The 13,831-nt window shown below is 42.9% G+C and overlaps 1 protein-coding gene across 1 annotated transcript; it reads left to right on the top strand.

Moving 5' to 3' along the window:
* Positions 1-192: 192 nt before the first annotated feature.
* SNRPA1 (small nuclear ribonucleoprotein polypeptide A') lies at positions 193-11,906 on the top strand. Its single transcript, XM_001925349.8, has 9 exons — positions 193-310; positions 1,807-1,954; positions 2,920-2,998; positions 6,307-6,353; positions 6,651-6,753; positions 7,374-7,453; positions 7,928-8,003; positions 8,669-8,762; positions 11,644-11,906. The coding sequence occupies exons 1-9, from the start codon at positions 229-231 to the stop codon at positions 11,700-11,702; spliced, it is 768 nt and encodes a 255-aa protein (XP_001925384.4). The 5' UTR covers positions 193-228; the 3' UTR covers positions 11,703-11,906.
* Positions 11,907-13,831: the final 1,925 nt, after the last annotated feature.

Raw genomic sequence — 13,831 nt, forward strand, 5'->3', positions numbered from 1 at the left:
GAACCAGATGCGCCGCGGAGAGCGCGGGAGCTAAAGCCCAAAAGCTGTGCCCGAGCCCGGGGGCGGGGCCGATCACGGAGGAAATGGCTCCTCGATTGATTAGGCCTGGGAGCCGCGCTGTTAGCACACGCCGGAAGCGATTGATGCTGCCTGGCGGCGGGCGCGGGGTACGCCGGGACGTCGGTGCGGCGGGAGGAGCGGGAGACACTGCAGGCGGGAGGCGACAGGATGGTGAAGCTGACGGCGGAGCTGATCGAGCAGGCGGCGCAATACACCAACGCCGTGCGGGACCGCGAGCTGGACTTGCGAGGTGAGTCGGGCGGGGGCGGGCGGCCCGGCCTCCCCGCCCGCTCGGCGGCCTGTGCCCGCCGCGTGCGCGAAGGGCGGGAACGTGGCCTGGGGCGTGCGTCCCGGTTCCTACCCCGGCTGAGTCCCGCTGTCGTCGGCGAAACGCCGACCCTGGACTCCTTCGAGGCTCTCCTTAGCCCAGCCCCCACCGCCCGGGACCGCCTCGATGCTTGGGTCAGACCGCGGGGCCGGTGCCGGGCCTGCCGAGTGACCTGAGCCGTTGGGGGGCGGGGAAGTACACGCCTGCGGGGTGGGCTGAGCCGTTGGGGTGCTGAGCCGTGTTTGTGATCCTCGTGCGGACCGAGATACGGTAAAGTGAAGTCATGAGAATATAGGTTGGGTATGGGACGGAGGAAGTGAAGTCCGGAGCAAAAGCGATTTTTTTTCCCGGCTTTTCCTCCTCCTTAGCTTCAAGGATCTATTTCCCTTTTGCCAAAACCTTTCAAAGAGCAGACTGTTTCAGCCACGCTAGGGCTGCCGGATGTCTTGCGTCTATAAGGGAGGCGGAAGTCCTCCAGACTATTAGATTCCTGTGGCAACTCGTCTGCATAGTAGGAGAGGCTTTAGAAAGGGTGTGAAGGACGACTTCTCCGGGGTTAAGTGTTGGCTTGAGATCCGCCCCCACGGGGGAGAACACCGTCTCAGGAGCAGCACTGCTGCGGGCCCTGCTTTCTGCTTGCTTTTTTGTTTGCTGACATAGTACTTTCGTTTTGTTGAAATTAAATATCATAGGTTCGACTCAAGAGTAACCCACCGCTTTCATACTCTTGGCACAGGCTGATGTCTGCCTGAGTTTGAAGTGCATCCGGTGTTGAGAATGCTCGTTTTGGTACAGCACTTAACTTTGAGCCTTTAGAGCTCTGAAATGTGTACTTATTTAACCTTGCCTAGGTTAACTTCTTTTCTTCTCCTAGCACCTAAGACAATAATTATGCCCCTAGAAGACAAATCAGTGAGCGTTTGAGTGAGTTGTTCACAAGGTGATTTACCATTGTGTACAAATTGACCTTCAACTCTGGGTTGGGCCTCTGGGAGGTGAGAGAAGTGGGAACTGTCATGATACGAAGATATCCAAATGAGTTCTGGGAATCTGACCTGTGGAAATGCAAAAAAGGTTGGGAGCTATTACTGTCCACAATACGTGGACAAGGCTTGGACACTGACAGTAGGCAGCTCACAGTGTAAAGTCCTGTTAGGCCACTTCATTAGCTTTGGGGCCTTGCTTAGAACAATACAAGGCACCTTGTAAGTATACTTGGAAATGTTAGCTACCTATTAGTATTACTGTTAGCGAGTATTCTCATCTTTATTGCCCTTGTAATCAACCAGTGCTTTGGCAGTGTTTGGCACAGCATAGGTGCTAGATAAACAACTTTCTGATTGAATGAAAGCTTTGAGTCCAATTACCATGAAATGCTGCTAATGTTTCCTTGTGTGTTTTTTCCCTCCTTTCTCCAGGGTACAAAATTCCTGTCATTGAAAATCTAGGTGCTACCTTAGACCAATTTGATGCCATTGATTTTTCTGACAATGAAATCAGGAAACTAGATGGTTTTCCTTTGCTGAGAAGACTGAAAACATTGTTAGTGAACAACAATAGAATATGGTAAGTGTCTACTAGTGGAAAGTAATTTTTGTTCCCCTAGAGTAAATGTAGCAGAGTTCCATAAAGAAGTTGCAGTATTGCCAGTTACACCTACGTATTTCTTAAATGGAAAATGAACTACACTTTTCCCATACAGATCCAGAGATGAATTTGGTATTGGTCTGGTCTTACTTGCATCTATTCAGAAATCTTGTATTATTTATGTATTCATGGTACATTTCTAATTTAAGTTAAAAACCTACTGCTTTGGGGAGTTCCCATTATGGCTCAGCAGGTTAAGAACCCAGCTAGTATCCATGAGGATCTGGGTTCAATCCCTGGCTTTGCCTGGTGGTTTTAGAATCTGGCATTGCCATAAGCTGCGGCATAGGTAGCAGATGTGGCTCGGATCTGGCATTTCTGTGGCTGTAGTGTAGGCCGGCAGCTTTGGCTTTCATTTGACCCCTAGCCTGGGAACCTCCATATGCTGTGGGTGCAGCCTTAAAAAGACACACAGACACACACACACACACACAATAGAAGTGCTGGGTAGTGAGTTGCTTTTTTTTAAATGCCCATTATTTCTCGTGAGTTAACTATTCCACTGTGGTTTGCTTACTGGCTTATCTTGTGCCTGAGCTCTGACTGCAGAATCACTTATGTTTTTGGGCTTCACACAGGTCCTGAGATGAACTAAGTAGTCTGTTTTACACAGGAATTTCTTGTCTTTGGTTTCGTTAAGATAGTGTGGCAGTAGGAAGGGCCCTGGACATCTTTCAGGAGATGTGGGTTTTAAAGTCATCCTACTTCTGTCACTTGTGTGACCTCAGACAGTTCTTTTTGTGCCTTATTTTCCTGTCAGGGTCTTGGAAGAAAGATCTCTTAAGTTTCTTCCCACTCTGAAGCCCTCTGAGCAAGGGCTCAGATAAAATTTTTAGCTGACTTAATTTGCATGTTTACTAAGAGTCCTTCTGTTTTTATTTCAGCCGTATAGGTGAGGGACTTGATCAGGCTCTGCCCTGTCTGACAGAACTCATTCTCACCAACAATAGTCTTGTGGAATTGGTAAGTTGAACAGGGGAAGAATGTATTTGGGGGGAGGAATTAAAGGTACTACATTTCTTTTATAGAAAACTTGGAAAACCCAGAAAATTATCCCCTCGTTCTTTTTCTTGGTCTTTTTCTTAATTCAGGAAATGGGCCTTTTGGGGTTTTGTTGCAGATATCTTCCCATTCGCGAGCTCACCTTTTGACACCGAGGATCTTGATAGAGAAATTCCTAATTTAAGCATAGTTCATTTTATCAATCTGTTGTTGTTAGTGCTTTTGCGTTCTGTTAAGCTACCCCATCCCAGGGTCATAAAGAACCTTGCCTATTCTCTTTTCTAGAATTTCATTGCCCAGTATGGTGTTCACTAATGCAAGCGGCTACTTTGACTTAAGGTGTATCCAGAGACTTAGTTTAAAAAAAAAGAGTGTGAACTATCAGTTTTTTATATTGAATGTTGAAATGGTAATATTTTGGAATGTAGGTAAAATATATATTATTTTTCACCTGTTCTGTTTTATTGTTGCTCCTAGAAAATTACATATGTGATATACATTAATTTTGTTGGACAGTTTTATTCCAGAAACTCCTGTTTTACTCCACATTTAGATTAACAATCCATTTGAAGTTGGTTTTCTTATGAGATAAGGGGCAAGTTTCGTTTTCTTTATTTGGAATGATTATTTTGACCTGTTTCTTCTCATGCTCTATATATATAATTTTTAACAAAGTTGAGCTTACACTATGTATTGTTTTGTAACCTAAGATTTCACTTAATTACTGGATGTTTAAGTCCATACAGTATAACCTGATTTTAGGTTATTATGCTCTTAACCCCTCCCTTCCCTATTTCCTGATGGTTCCTTTCCTGGTGGGCTGGGTCCATAAGCTTCCTTCACATTCTCAAAGGAGTGCTTGACTCCAACAAAAGTAAGAAAGCACTGATTTCTAAACTATATGAGATGTTTAACCCAAAATGCACATTCAGTGTGTGGCAGCTGGGGGCTGTATTTTATATATGTTGTAATTGCACTTAAAGCTGTTCCTCGAAGATGAAGGCTTAGTTTATCCTATCAGTTACTGAAAGGGGTGTGTTAAAGTCCTACCTGATAGTGGATTTGACTGTTTCGCTGGAGTTGTCACTTTTATTTATTTTTAGGTTATCATTTGATATATCTAGATTTTATCTTACTGATGAAATGAACCTTTTATCATTATGTTGTGACGCTCTTTAGGTCTTATTAGTGCCATTTTATTTGTCTCATCCATCTGCATTTCTTCTTCTCTACTGTTCACTCTTTTTTTGTCATTCTACTTTTCTTTCTGATAGTTTAGAAATTAATTATTAGACTTTCTCTTAGCATCCTAGTATCCAAGTATAAAGTTAACCAACACCTTTACCTTCTGAACCATTTAGCATTTTTATCATCTCACCCCCCCCAAGGCATCACTGTCTTTTACACAGTCTTAAGTGTCTATGTGTGTAACTAAAGCTACCATTCTTCCTTTTGTTTTTTGCAGCTTTATTGAGATATGATAGACAAAAATTGTATGTAAGGTGTACAGTGTGAATTTTGATATATGTATACATTGTGAAATGATTACCACAGACTAACATATCCATCACTTCACATAGTTACCTTTTTGTGTGTGCAGTGAGAATACCTTAGACCCACTGTTTTTATCACATGGAGTACACGATATGTTGTTTTTAACTGTATCTGCCATTTGTACATTAAATCTCTTGAACCTACTTATCTGAAACTGAAAGCTTGTACTCTTTAATCAGTAGCTCATCTCTCCTTTTCCTCCACCCTCAGCCTCTGGTAAGCACCACTCATCTCTGTCATTATGTGTGGTACTTTTTCTAAGATTCCACATTTAAGTTGAGATCATGCAGTGTTAGTCTTCCTTTGTTCCTTTTTTGGATCATTCTTTAGATTTCCTTTAGTGATGGTGTGCTGTGGTATTCGTGAAGTATTTTAAAGCGGCAGCTTTCTGAATGCCTGGCTCTTCCCTTCCCTGCTTTTATTTGTACTTTTTCCTCATTGTCCTCCTTGGCCCTGTCACACTCAATTCAGATCTGTTATAGCAGCTTCTCCTCTGTGTGGGGCTTTGTTCTGGAAGGGGCACAACTTCTGGTTAGTATTAGAGAGCGAAGGACCAAATTACTCAAGCCCTTCAGGTCTCATCACACTTAACGTACACGTCATCATCGGAATGTGCATATTCTCAGACTGGGTACCCTTGGTTGCTTTATAGTTTGGGGGTCTGTTGGATGCCTTTTTGCTTTTCTGCTTCTTCCTACATACAAATGTTGTCACCATACAAGTTTTGTAGCTCTCAGAGTAGCTTGTCCTTACTTGTTGCTATTTTAGGTTCTTGACAGAATACCTTTTCATCTAGTTTGGTTGTAGCTGTTAGCCATAGGTTTTTATTTTTCCATCCTTGTTGCACTATGTTTTACGGGACAGTTTGGGAAGATCCAACACTAACCTGCCTTCTATATATTAGTTAAATATATATATTTAACTATACTCCTTGTCCTTGAAAAATTTATGAAGAGATTTGGGGGAGCCTAGAATAAAGGTGCCTTCTTTCAAAGATGATATGCCTGTGTTGCTCCTGGGCACCTAAGGTACTAGGTGGAAAAACCACCTTACACCAAGATGCCAGTTTGAAGTTCCCTGTATGAATAACTTGCTCCAAAGTTACATCAGTTTTCACATTGCTTTCTTTTCTAAGTCATTGCTTTAAACTCAGTACCCCCCCACACACACACACCCTTTATTTTTGCTTTTTAGGGCCACAGGTGCGGCATGTGGAAGTTCCTAGGCTAAGGGTTGAAGTGGATCTGCAGCTGCCAGACTACGTCACTGCCACAGCAATGCCAGATCCTATCCATATCTGCAACCTACACCACAGCTCATGGCAATTCCGGGTCTTTAACCCACTGAGCAAGGCCTAGATCGAACCCACATCCTCTTGGATACTAGTTGGGTTCATTTCTGCTGAGCCACAATAGGAACTCACTCAGTAGTCCTTTTAAGGTTGCTATGGGAAATTTTTTTTTGCTTTCTTTTGCTTTTGAGACAAGCTGCTATGGCCAAGATTTTAAGTTTAAGAAGCTCAAATTTATGAACCTGTTTATTCAGTAGTGTAGTCATGTTGATAATGTGCTGGGTACTGGGGCAGGAAAAATAAATAAATGAATGAAGAGAAAACAAGATGATCCTTGCTCCAAAGGCAGCCACCATTTCAAAGTATCAAAAGGGGTATGATGGGTATGATATTCATGTTCTTACCTGTGGCTGTTATTTTACAGGGTGATCTGGACCCTTTGGCATCTCTCAAATCACTGACTTATCTAAGGTATGGAAATTATGTGGTGGTAACAGTAGAGTCCTTTAAAATGACACTACTTCCATCCTTGATCTTAAAGTGATCAGTTAGTGAAAAGTGCTGTTAAAAAATATTGAAAATATTTCCTTTGGGCTCAGTGTGCTATTAAAATTTCCCTAGCATTAAGTTGCTATAACACTGAAACATGAGCAAGAATAGTGAGTGAACTTTTCCTTAATTCATGCACTCATTAGATTTTATTAAAATGGATCTCTTGAATGATGTACTGTAAATAAGATTGGCATTGTTTTGTTCCTTTTCTTGTAGTATTCTAAGAAATCCTGTAACAAATAAGAAACATTACAGACTATATGTTATTTATAAAGTCCCACAAGTCAGAGTACTGGATTTCCAGAAGGTGAAACTAAAAGTAAGTATTAGTGTTTATACAAGTATTAGTCATTATACATTGGTGTGTTTTCCTTTATACTTTTGTTACTGGTATTTTTAATTGCCCAATGAGTTTTATCATTAGTTTGTAGTAAAAGGGGCGGGGGTGCAGAGTCAGATTTTTTTTTTTTCCACAACGGAGTTTATGGTGGAATTTGAGTTAAAGCTGTTGAGTATGGGGCCGGTCATTCCAGAGGGGATACAGCCTCAGCCGCAGTGAACACTGTCACAGCAGACGGCCTGCCTAGATACACGCCCTGTGTGGAACTTAATATCATCCATTATCAGCATCTTTAGTTGTTAGAATGATTTTCCCTTTATAGGGAATTGGGTTTTTTGTTTTGTTTTGTTTTGTTTTCAAAACCTTCTTGGTTCCTCGAAAGCCCCTCCTTGAAACTAGGAGTAGGGGGCTTCCTTCAGGGAGCTTCGCCAGAGGAAAGCAAGACCATTGTGTCTCCTTTTCATTTGAGATTGGCTTCTCGGTGTTTTTACCAGCCCAGAGTACTTCAGGAGAGGTTTTTTCCCATGTTTGCTGAGGAATGCAGCTAAATGCATGTGGTATTCCTTTTTCCATTAACTCTGTGTGTGGTGTCGCTGTAGGAGCGTCAGGAAGCAGAGAAAATGTTCAAGGGCAAACGGGGTGCACAACTTGCAAAGGATATTGCCAGGAGAAGCAAAACGTAAGATACGATATCCAACTTCACTCCACTTCACCTTCAGAAACATTATCTGTCTGGCATTTTGCCTCCTGCAAAATGAAATGAAACACCTGTAACTAATACAGTGCTAAATTGGCATGGTGATAATCCGTGAGCATCAGTGGTCCATGTATTACATGAGATTTGAAATTGGCAAGGTGATAATCCATGACCATCAGTGGTCCAGGTATTACATGAGTGGTCCATGTATTACATGAGATTAGCAGAGCAAATATTTCAGTATTCGGTCTTACTATGATAATATCCACATCCTCCTTTCTCTGTAGCAAGATGAACTAGGTGGTGTTTCTGAAGGAGAGAGTTTCTTGTATCAGTTTGTTAACAAAGATAAGATACTACACTGGTTGAATTACTTTCAAAGGCTTTTGAAAGTAAAAGAGAAGCAATTTCTGTTGATCTGGATTTGACAGTTTTGTTCTTCTCTCCCCTCCCAAGTTTCAATCCAGGTGCTGGTTTGCCAGCTGACAAAAAGAAGGGTGGGCCATCTCCAGGGGATGTGGAAGCCATCAAGGTAATAATGTGTTAGGAGACTTGGACTGGAGTGAGCTCTTTGAGGTTTAGGTCACAAAATGATGTAATAAACCAAGTAATAAATCCATCAGTGCAGATTTCCCCGACAGTTGTTAGAATCCAGCTATATTTTTGTGTAAGGAAAACCTAGCTTAAAGATATTACTTGACCGGACCTTGGCTTGACTTAGTTATATGAGTCGGTCATATGAGTGGATGCAACTCTGGTGTTTGTCATTTCCCTCGGATACATTTATTTGAACAGTTAGTTACCTTTGTGTGCTGTCTTAATTTTTACTTTCAAAGATTTGCCTTCTGAAAGATTCTGCTTGGTGAGAAATCCTAATTTTTGTAATACTGCCTCCTAAATTGATAATACTGTTTCCTAAATTATCCAGTAACACAATTTAATTAGCTAGAATTTTAGGATATGCGCAGTGATTATTTACTTGCTTATAAGAGGGTCTGCATGCATCTCTTTACCAATTTGGGAAATTTATGATTTGGCTTTGGGGTTGATTTCATTATGCCAACAAAATTCTCCCCCCAACAAAGAATTATTTAATATTACAACTCAAAAGATGGTGTGAATTTTTAGGAGTGTTTTCTGAGTGATTGAGTCTTAGATGAAAGTAATCCCATCGCCATTTTTTTTCCTACCATCCAGAATGCTATAGCAAACGCATCAACTTTGGCTGAAGTGGAGCGACTAAAGGGCTTGCTGCAGTCCGGTCAGATACCTGGCAGAGAACGCAGATCAGGTCAGGAAACTGTGTTCTGTCTTAACTTCCAAGTTAATGGTCCACTCACAGTGATTCCAAAACAGTTTAGATGCTACCATCCAAGAATGCTAGAATAGTGCCTTATTACCCTCTAATCTAATGTACGTGAGATCCCTTTCAATGATCTTTGATGATAAGTCATTTGATATAAAGAATGTTAGTTATGTCACAGGACTCTGGGGATGGTTGTATGCAAAAGTTGAAACAAACATTACTTCACTAGCCATGGAGTGAAGCAAACACTAGAGGTAACCATGTGGCCTTTGACCCACGTGCGTGTAGGCTGGCTTGGCAGTCTGGAAGTGCAAAGCCAGACAGCCTGAGATCAGAGCTTAGCTTCACCAGCTCTGTCCTAAGATTAATCCCCACTTAATCTTAAATCTGTTTTCTCATCTTTAAACCTGAGAAAGTTGGTTGTTGGGAGGACTAAGAAAGATAGTAGCACTGAGCACAGGGTCTGACTGTTAGCAAGAGTTAGCCGTTGTGATAGAAATGCCAGCTTTGTTGGACACTAGAGCATAAAGTAAAAACTGTCCCAGATTGCACATATTAAAGATTTTCATATGTAACAGGGGACCTCTGTCTAGACTGGCAGCTCAGGAAAACTTTCCTTGGGGAAGTAATGTTTGAACTGAAGCTAAACATACGTAAGACATTCATTAGACCAGTTGTTCCCACTCTGTGGTCTTTGGGCCCCTGAGGGTTTGTGAGGCAAACTTTCTATACTGACACCAAGGCGTTGGGCTTTCACTGGCCCAAAGGATATATTAGTAGGTGTCAGTCTCAACTGTGGTACACTCAGTAAAGTAGCTGCTGGTTTTGTTTACCTATAAAGGTCTTGTGGAGTAGTGAGAGTTACTGGTGCTATTAAACATCACCCCTGGGGCACATGTCTTTGGTGTCATGGGTAACAGCACTGGGGTGCACTGCAGTGGATTTTTGGCTCCCTGCATTTGTGCTGTTCAGGTGAGAGTCAGGGTGCTTCTTGAACACTATGTGAGCTTGTCCCTTCATGAACAGCTAGTGGTGTTTGTAACCAATTCTAACAATCAAAATTTCAAGCAAAAATTAAAGTTGGACGACTTTTAGCCACAGCTGTAACCTTGACAGTTTTCTAGTAGTTCCAGACTTTTCTGAGGACTTTGTTGATGTGAATGAATATAATTTTTAGAAATAATGTATGAAGAAGTGGGTCACCATTTGGAAGATCTGCATAACTTAATGAGCAGTGTTTTCCAAATGATGTTAGGGAAGCAGGCATGTGTAAGTGCTACAAGATAAACCAGTAGGTTTTCCAGTAAAGGAGTATGAAAAGTTCTTTGATAAGGTTTCAGACTCTGTGTTGCAGTCTGACCTTTAAGAAACTACCACCTTTGTCAGGTCTTGGCATAGTAGCCAAAATATATCCACACCTGTCTGCAGAGGCTATTAAAATACTCTCTTTCCTAACATGTTTCTGTGAGGCTGATTTTCTTCAGACCCTTCAATCAAAACAATGCTTTGTAGCAGTTGGAATAATGAAGTCAGTACAAGGGTTTAGCAGACATTACAGAAATAGGTGAAAATAGAAGATAATGCCAACTTTCTCACTACATATTTTTGTTTTAGAAAATACTGTTATATTTTATAAAAATATAAACTAACATGTAATAGACTTAGTATTTTAATGAATTACTCTTTTTAAAGTACTCTTAAGTATTTTATCAATACCATATCAGTGAAGGTAACCTACTTAAATGCTCTTTGAGTCCTAAAACTACAGTATTTGAGGACCATTGAGTTAGATGCAGAACGGCCTTCTAGGAGGAAGAACTGCACTGGCAGGAAACATGTGGTGAAAGAGCGTTGCACACTTGGACTGAGGGACGGTGTGAGCGAAGGTCATGAGATGGGGAGAGTGGCGAGACAGGCTGACGGAGCGAGCAGGCGAGCCTGGCTGCAGGGCACTGCAGGCATGTCACTTGCAAGTCGGTCTCTGGTCCTGAGAACAGAAGTCTATCAAAGGCTTTCGAGGCTGCCTTGTGACAGACGTTGGAGGGGCGTGCAGGGGAGTGGTGTTAAATTTCTTACTGTGACTGCAGTGTGACAAACTACTATATTAATTTGTTTCCCCTAGAGTATTTTATTATCTGGGCCTTTAAATGCCATCCAACAAACGTGGGCCACATTGAGGAGAGGAAGATGGAAATGGTCCATGGTTCTCTAAATTGTAGGGGCCTCGGCTTCTGAGTAGCACTTTCCAGTGACATTCTTACTTGGTAGTTTTGTACCTAGAAATGTAACGTGTGGGTGTAACTGTAGAACAATAGGGTTAAACGTGAGTAATTAGCCAAACATCAACAGGGTAAGAACATTGCCTTTTTCTGAATACACTGGTTAAAATATCTGTAATAAATTTTTGACAACCCAACAAAGGTTGTTGTTACCATATTTTTTTAAATTTAGAGACAAAGTCACTGACTGTTCCTAACATGTGATGTAGGTATCCTTTTTTTTGAGCGTTCCCAATTTCTTTGCCCGTCATAGTGGTAAGAACAAAGCACAAAGTGTAAGCTTTCTGTCCTCACAAAAAATGAATTATCAGCTTGACAAAAATGGGTTAGAATGACAGGCAATGAGTTTGTCCTTCATAAAACACCTTTGTGACCCTTTGCCTCAGGAGCTGGCCATCCTTTCCCATACTTGCCAAAGGCAGATGGTCTGTGTACCCTAAGCTCCTCAAAGGCAGGGGCTGCTGTTGGGCTTCTAAAAGTACCTCGTCCAGAGCGGGGCACTCAGCAGACTCACACGTGGGCGCTCACACACCAAGCGAGCATGTTCTCTAAAATCGGCTTGACTTCTGGCTGTGTGTTCTTCCTAGGCCCCACTGATGATGGCGAAGAGGAGATGGAAGAAGACACTGTCACAAATGGGTCCTGAGCAGTGTGGCCTCTGAAGATTTACAGGATAGTCCACTTGGGGCACGTCCTTCTTTTTACATAGTAGCCTTGTTTATGTCAGCAAAGTAGAGTTCATAAGCGTTGTTGAAATGCTTAAAACTGCTGCTGGTAATTTTGTAATATAAATTTTGAAATCTAAATGCCAGTTTTTTACTAATAGTGCAAATAAAGGACACTCACTGTGCTGCTGGTTGCAAGTCATTGGGGTACGTGTGCAGGGAGGTGTGTGGAAACGCAGGAGGGCAGCTCTTCTAGTTAGGCTTCCCAGTCCTCCTGAAATGTTTAGGTTTCTTTTAATTCTTAATAAAACTTAGCGTTATCTGTGTGCTGTCACTGATCATCTGTCAGAATTTGTGATCTCAGGTGTAGTTTTTCCTGCATGAAGCATAACAAGAGCATCATTAAAGGCAGCCAGGCTCTAGCGTTTTACGAGTCAGCATCCTTTGAAGTTTTTATTTAACCCTACCTACCAATATCATGCAAGCGATAAATTGCTGATTTGAACAGTTGGAGGTGTGACTTCTGCCTGTCAGTTGACAAGACTGGAGCAGAGCAGCATCACACTTAAGTGTTGAGGACCTGGTGGCGGAGTCCTTACAGTTCCTGGGTGCCTGTTATATACCCCACACCCTGCTGTGGCCGGTTCTGGCTGATCCAAAAAAAGCAAGGTAGTGGAGGGGAGTGCCCACCAGCCATCTTTTCTCATCTGGCATTGATTTGGGTTGTTTTGTTTTTTTTGTTTTGTTTTGTTTTGAAGGGCTGCACCTGCAGCATATGGAAGTTCCCAGGCTAGTGGTCAAATCAGAGCTGCAGCTGCTGGCCTACGCCACAACCACGCCAGATCCGAGCCTTGCCTGTGACCTACACCGCAGCTCATGGCAGCACCAGATCCTCAACCCACTGGGCAAGGCCAGGGATTGAACCTGCATCCTCCTGGACACTAGTTGGGTTCATTATAGCTGAACCACAACAGGAACTCCTAGGTTGTTTTTTAAAGCCCCCTGGGTGATTCTAAATGTGAGAAACAGGTCCTGAAACAGTTTTGAGTGAATGCAGGTGGGCTGATTTGCTGTTCTTAGAAGGCACATACAAGGTGTCTAAGATGCAAAGGAGCTGACAGTCTGGCTGGGCAGACAGAACATCAGGCGATAGTGGGGCTAAACCTCAGTGGAGTAGCAACCAAGAGAAAAGGAGATGGAACTTGGGCATCAGGAGAACCTGGCCTTTTGATTTCCTCAGTAGGATTCTTTAATGCAGGGTCTGTGGTAGAGCCTGAGGCTCTGTGGGTCTAGCAGGCTCCCAGGAGCTGTCCATTAGAGGACAGCAGGATTTCTAGCCTCCCTGCTCACCCCTTCCTTAACCTCTGCCTGACGCCTTCAACTCCTTCAGGAGCCATCCCCTATGATCCCTTTACTGATTCATTACAGAAAGGTAAAGTATAGTCTTACCTACCTTTCCTTTAGCAAATCATTTCCCTGGATGATGGTGCCATGTCAAGAAGGGCCTGTGCTGTCAGGAACCAGGATTTATACTCAGCTCCTGGCTGCACTGAAAAGGCCCCCCTGCCAGAGGCCAGCCTGAGTGAACATTAAAGTGGATAATGTTCAAATAGCCAGGCAGTAACACTTTAGCTCTTGATGGTGGGCTAGGTACTTGGCATGAGCTGAGAGCAGTGTCTGGTTTTCACTCAGGTTGGAAGAATTTTAGTATTTTAACTGCTAATGCTGTGTCCATGCATACCCAGGGATCATCAAGTAGGGGCATTTTGCTGATGGACCTCCCTGTGATGCTACATACCTCATCTTTGAAAGCTCCCAGCAGAAAGATTTTCATACTATGACACTGCCACAAGACTGCAAAGAACCCATAGCCATCGAGAGGGCCACAAGTCTCCCTCACCAGCTAGCTGACCCCCGCAACCTTGCACCCACCCCCTGCCACCACCCCAGCACCAGTGATCGAGGGAAGAAGGGAAAGGAAGGAGGGAGGAAGAAAAATGTCTCCTCTTGAGAACCCCGCTCCACTGGGAGCACCACTCGCCCCAGCCTGGCCTCACGCCCCACTTCCCCACCTGTGCTCTCCAAAGAAGTAAAACTGCAGGTGGCATGA

This window comes from Sus scrofa, chromosome 1 (assembly GCF_054392235.1).
Source record: "Sus scrofa isolate SSC_HxYL_T2T_F1_AM1 chromosome 1, Sscrofa_HxYL_maternal_Yorkshire_Landrace_v2.0, whole genome shotgun sequence".
Classification (NCBI taxonomy): Eukaryota; Metazoa; Chordata; class Mammalia; order Artiodactyla; family Suidae; genus Sus; species Sus scrofa.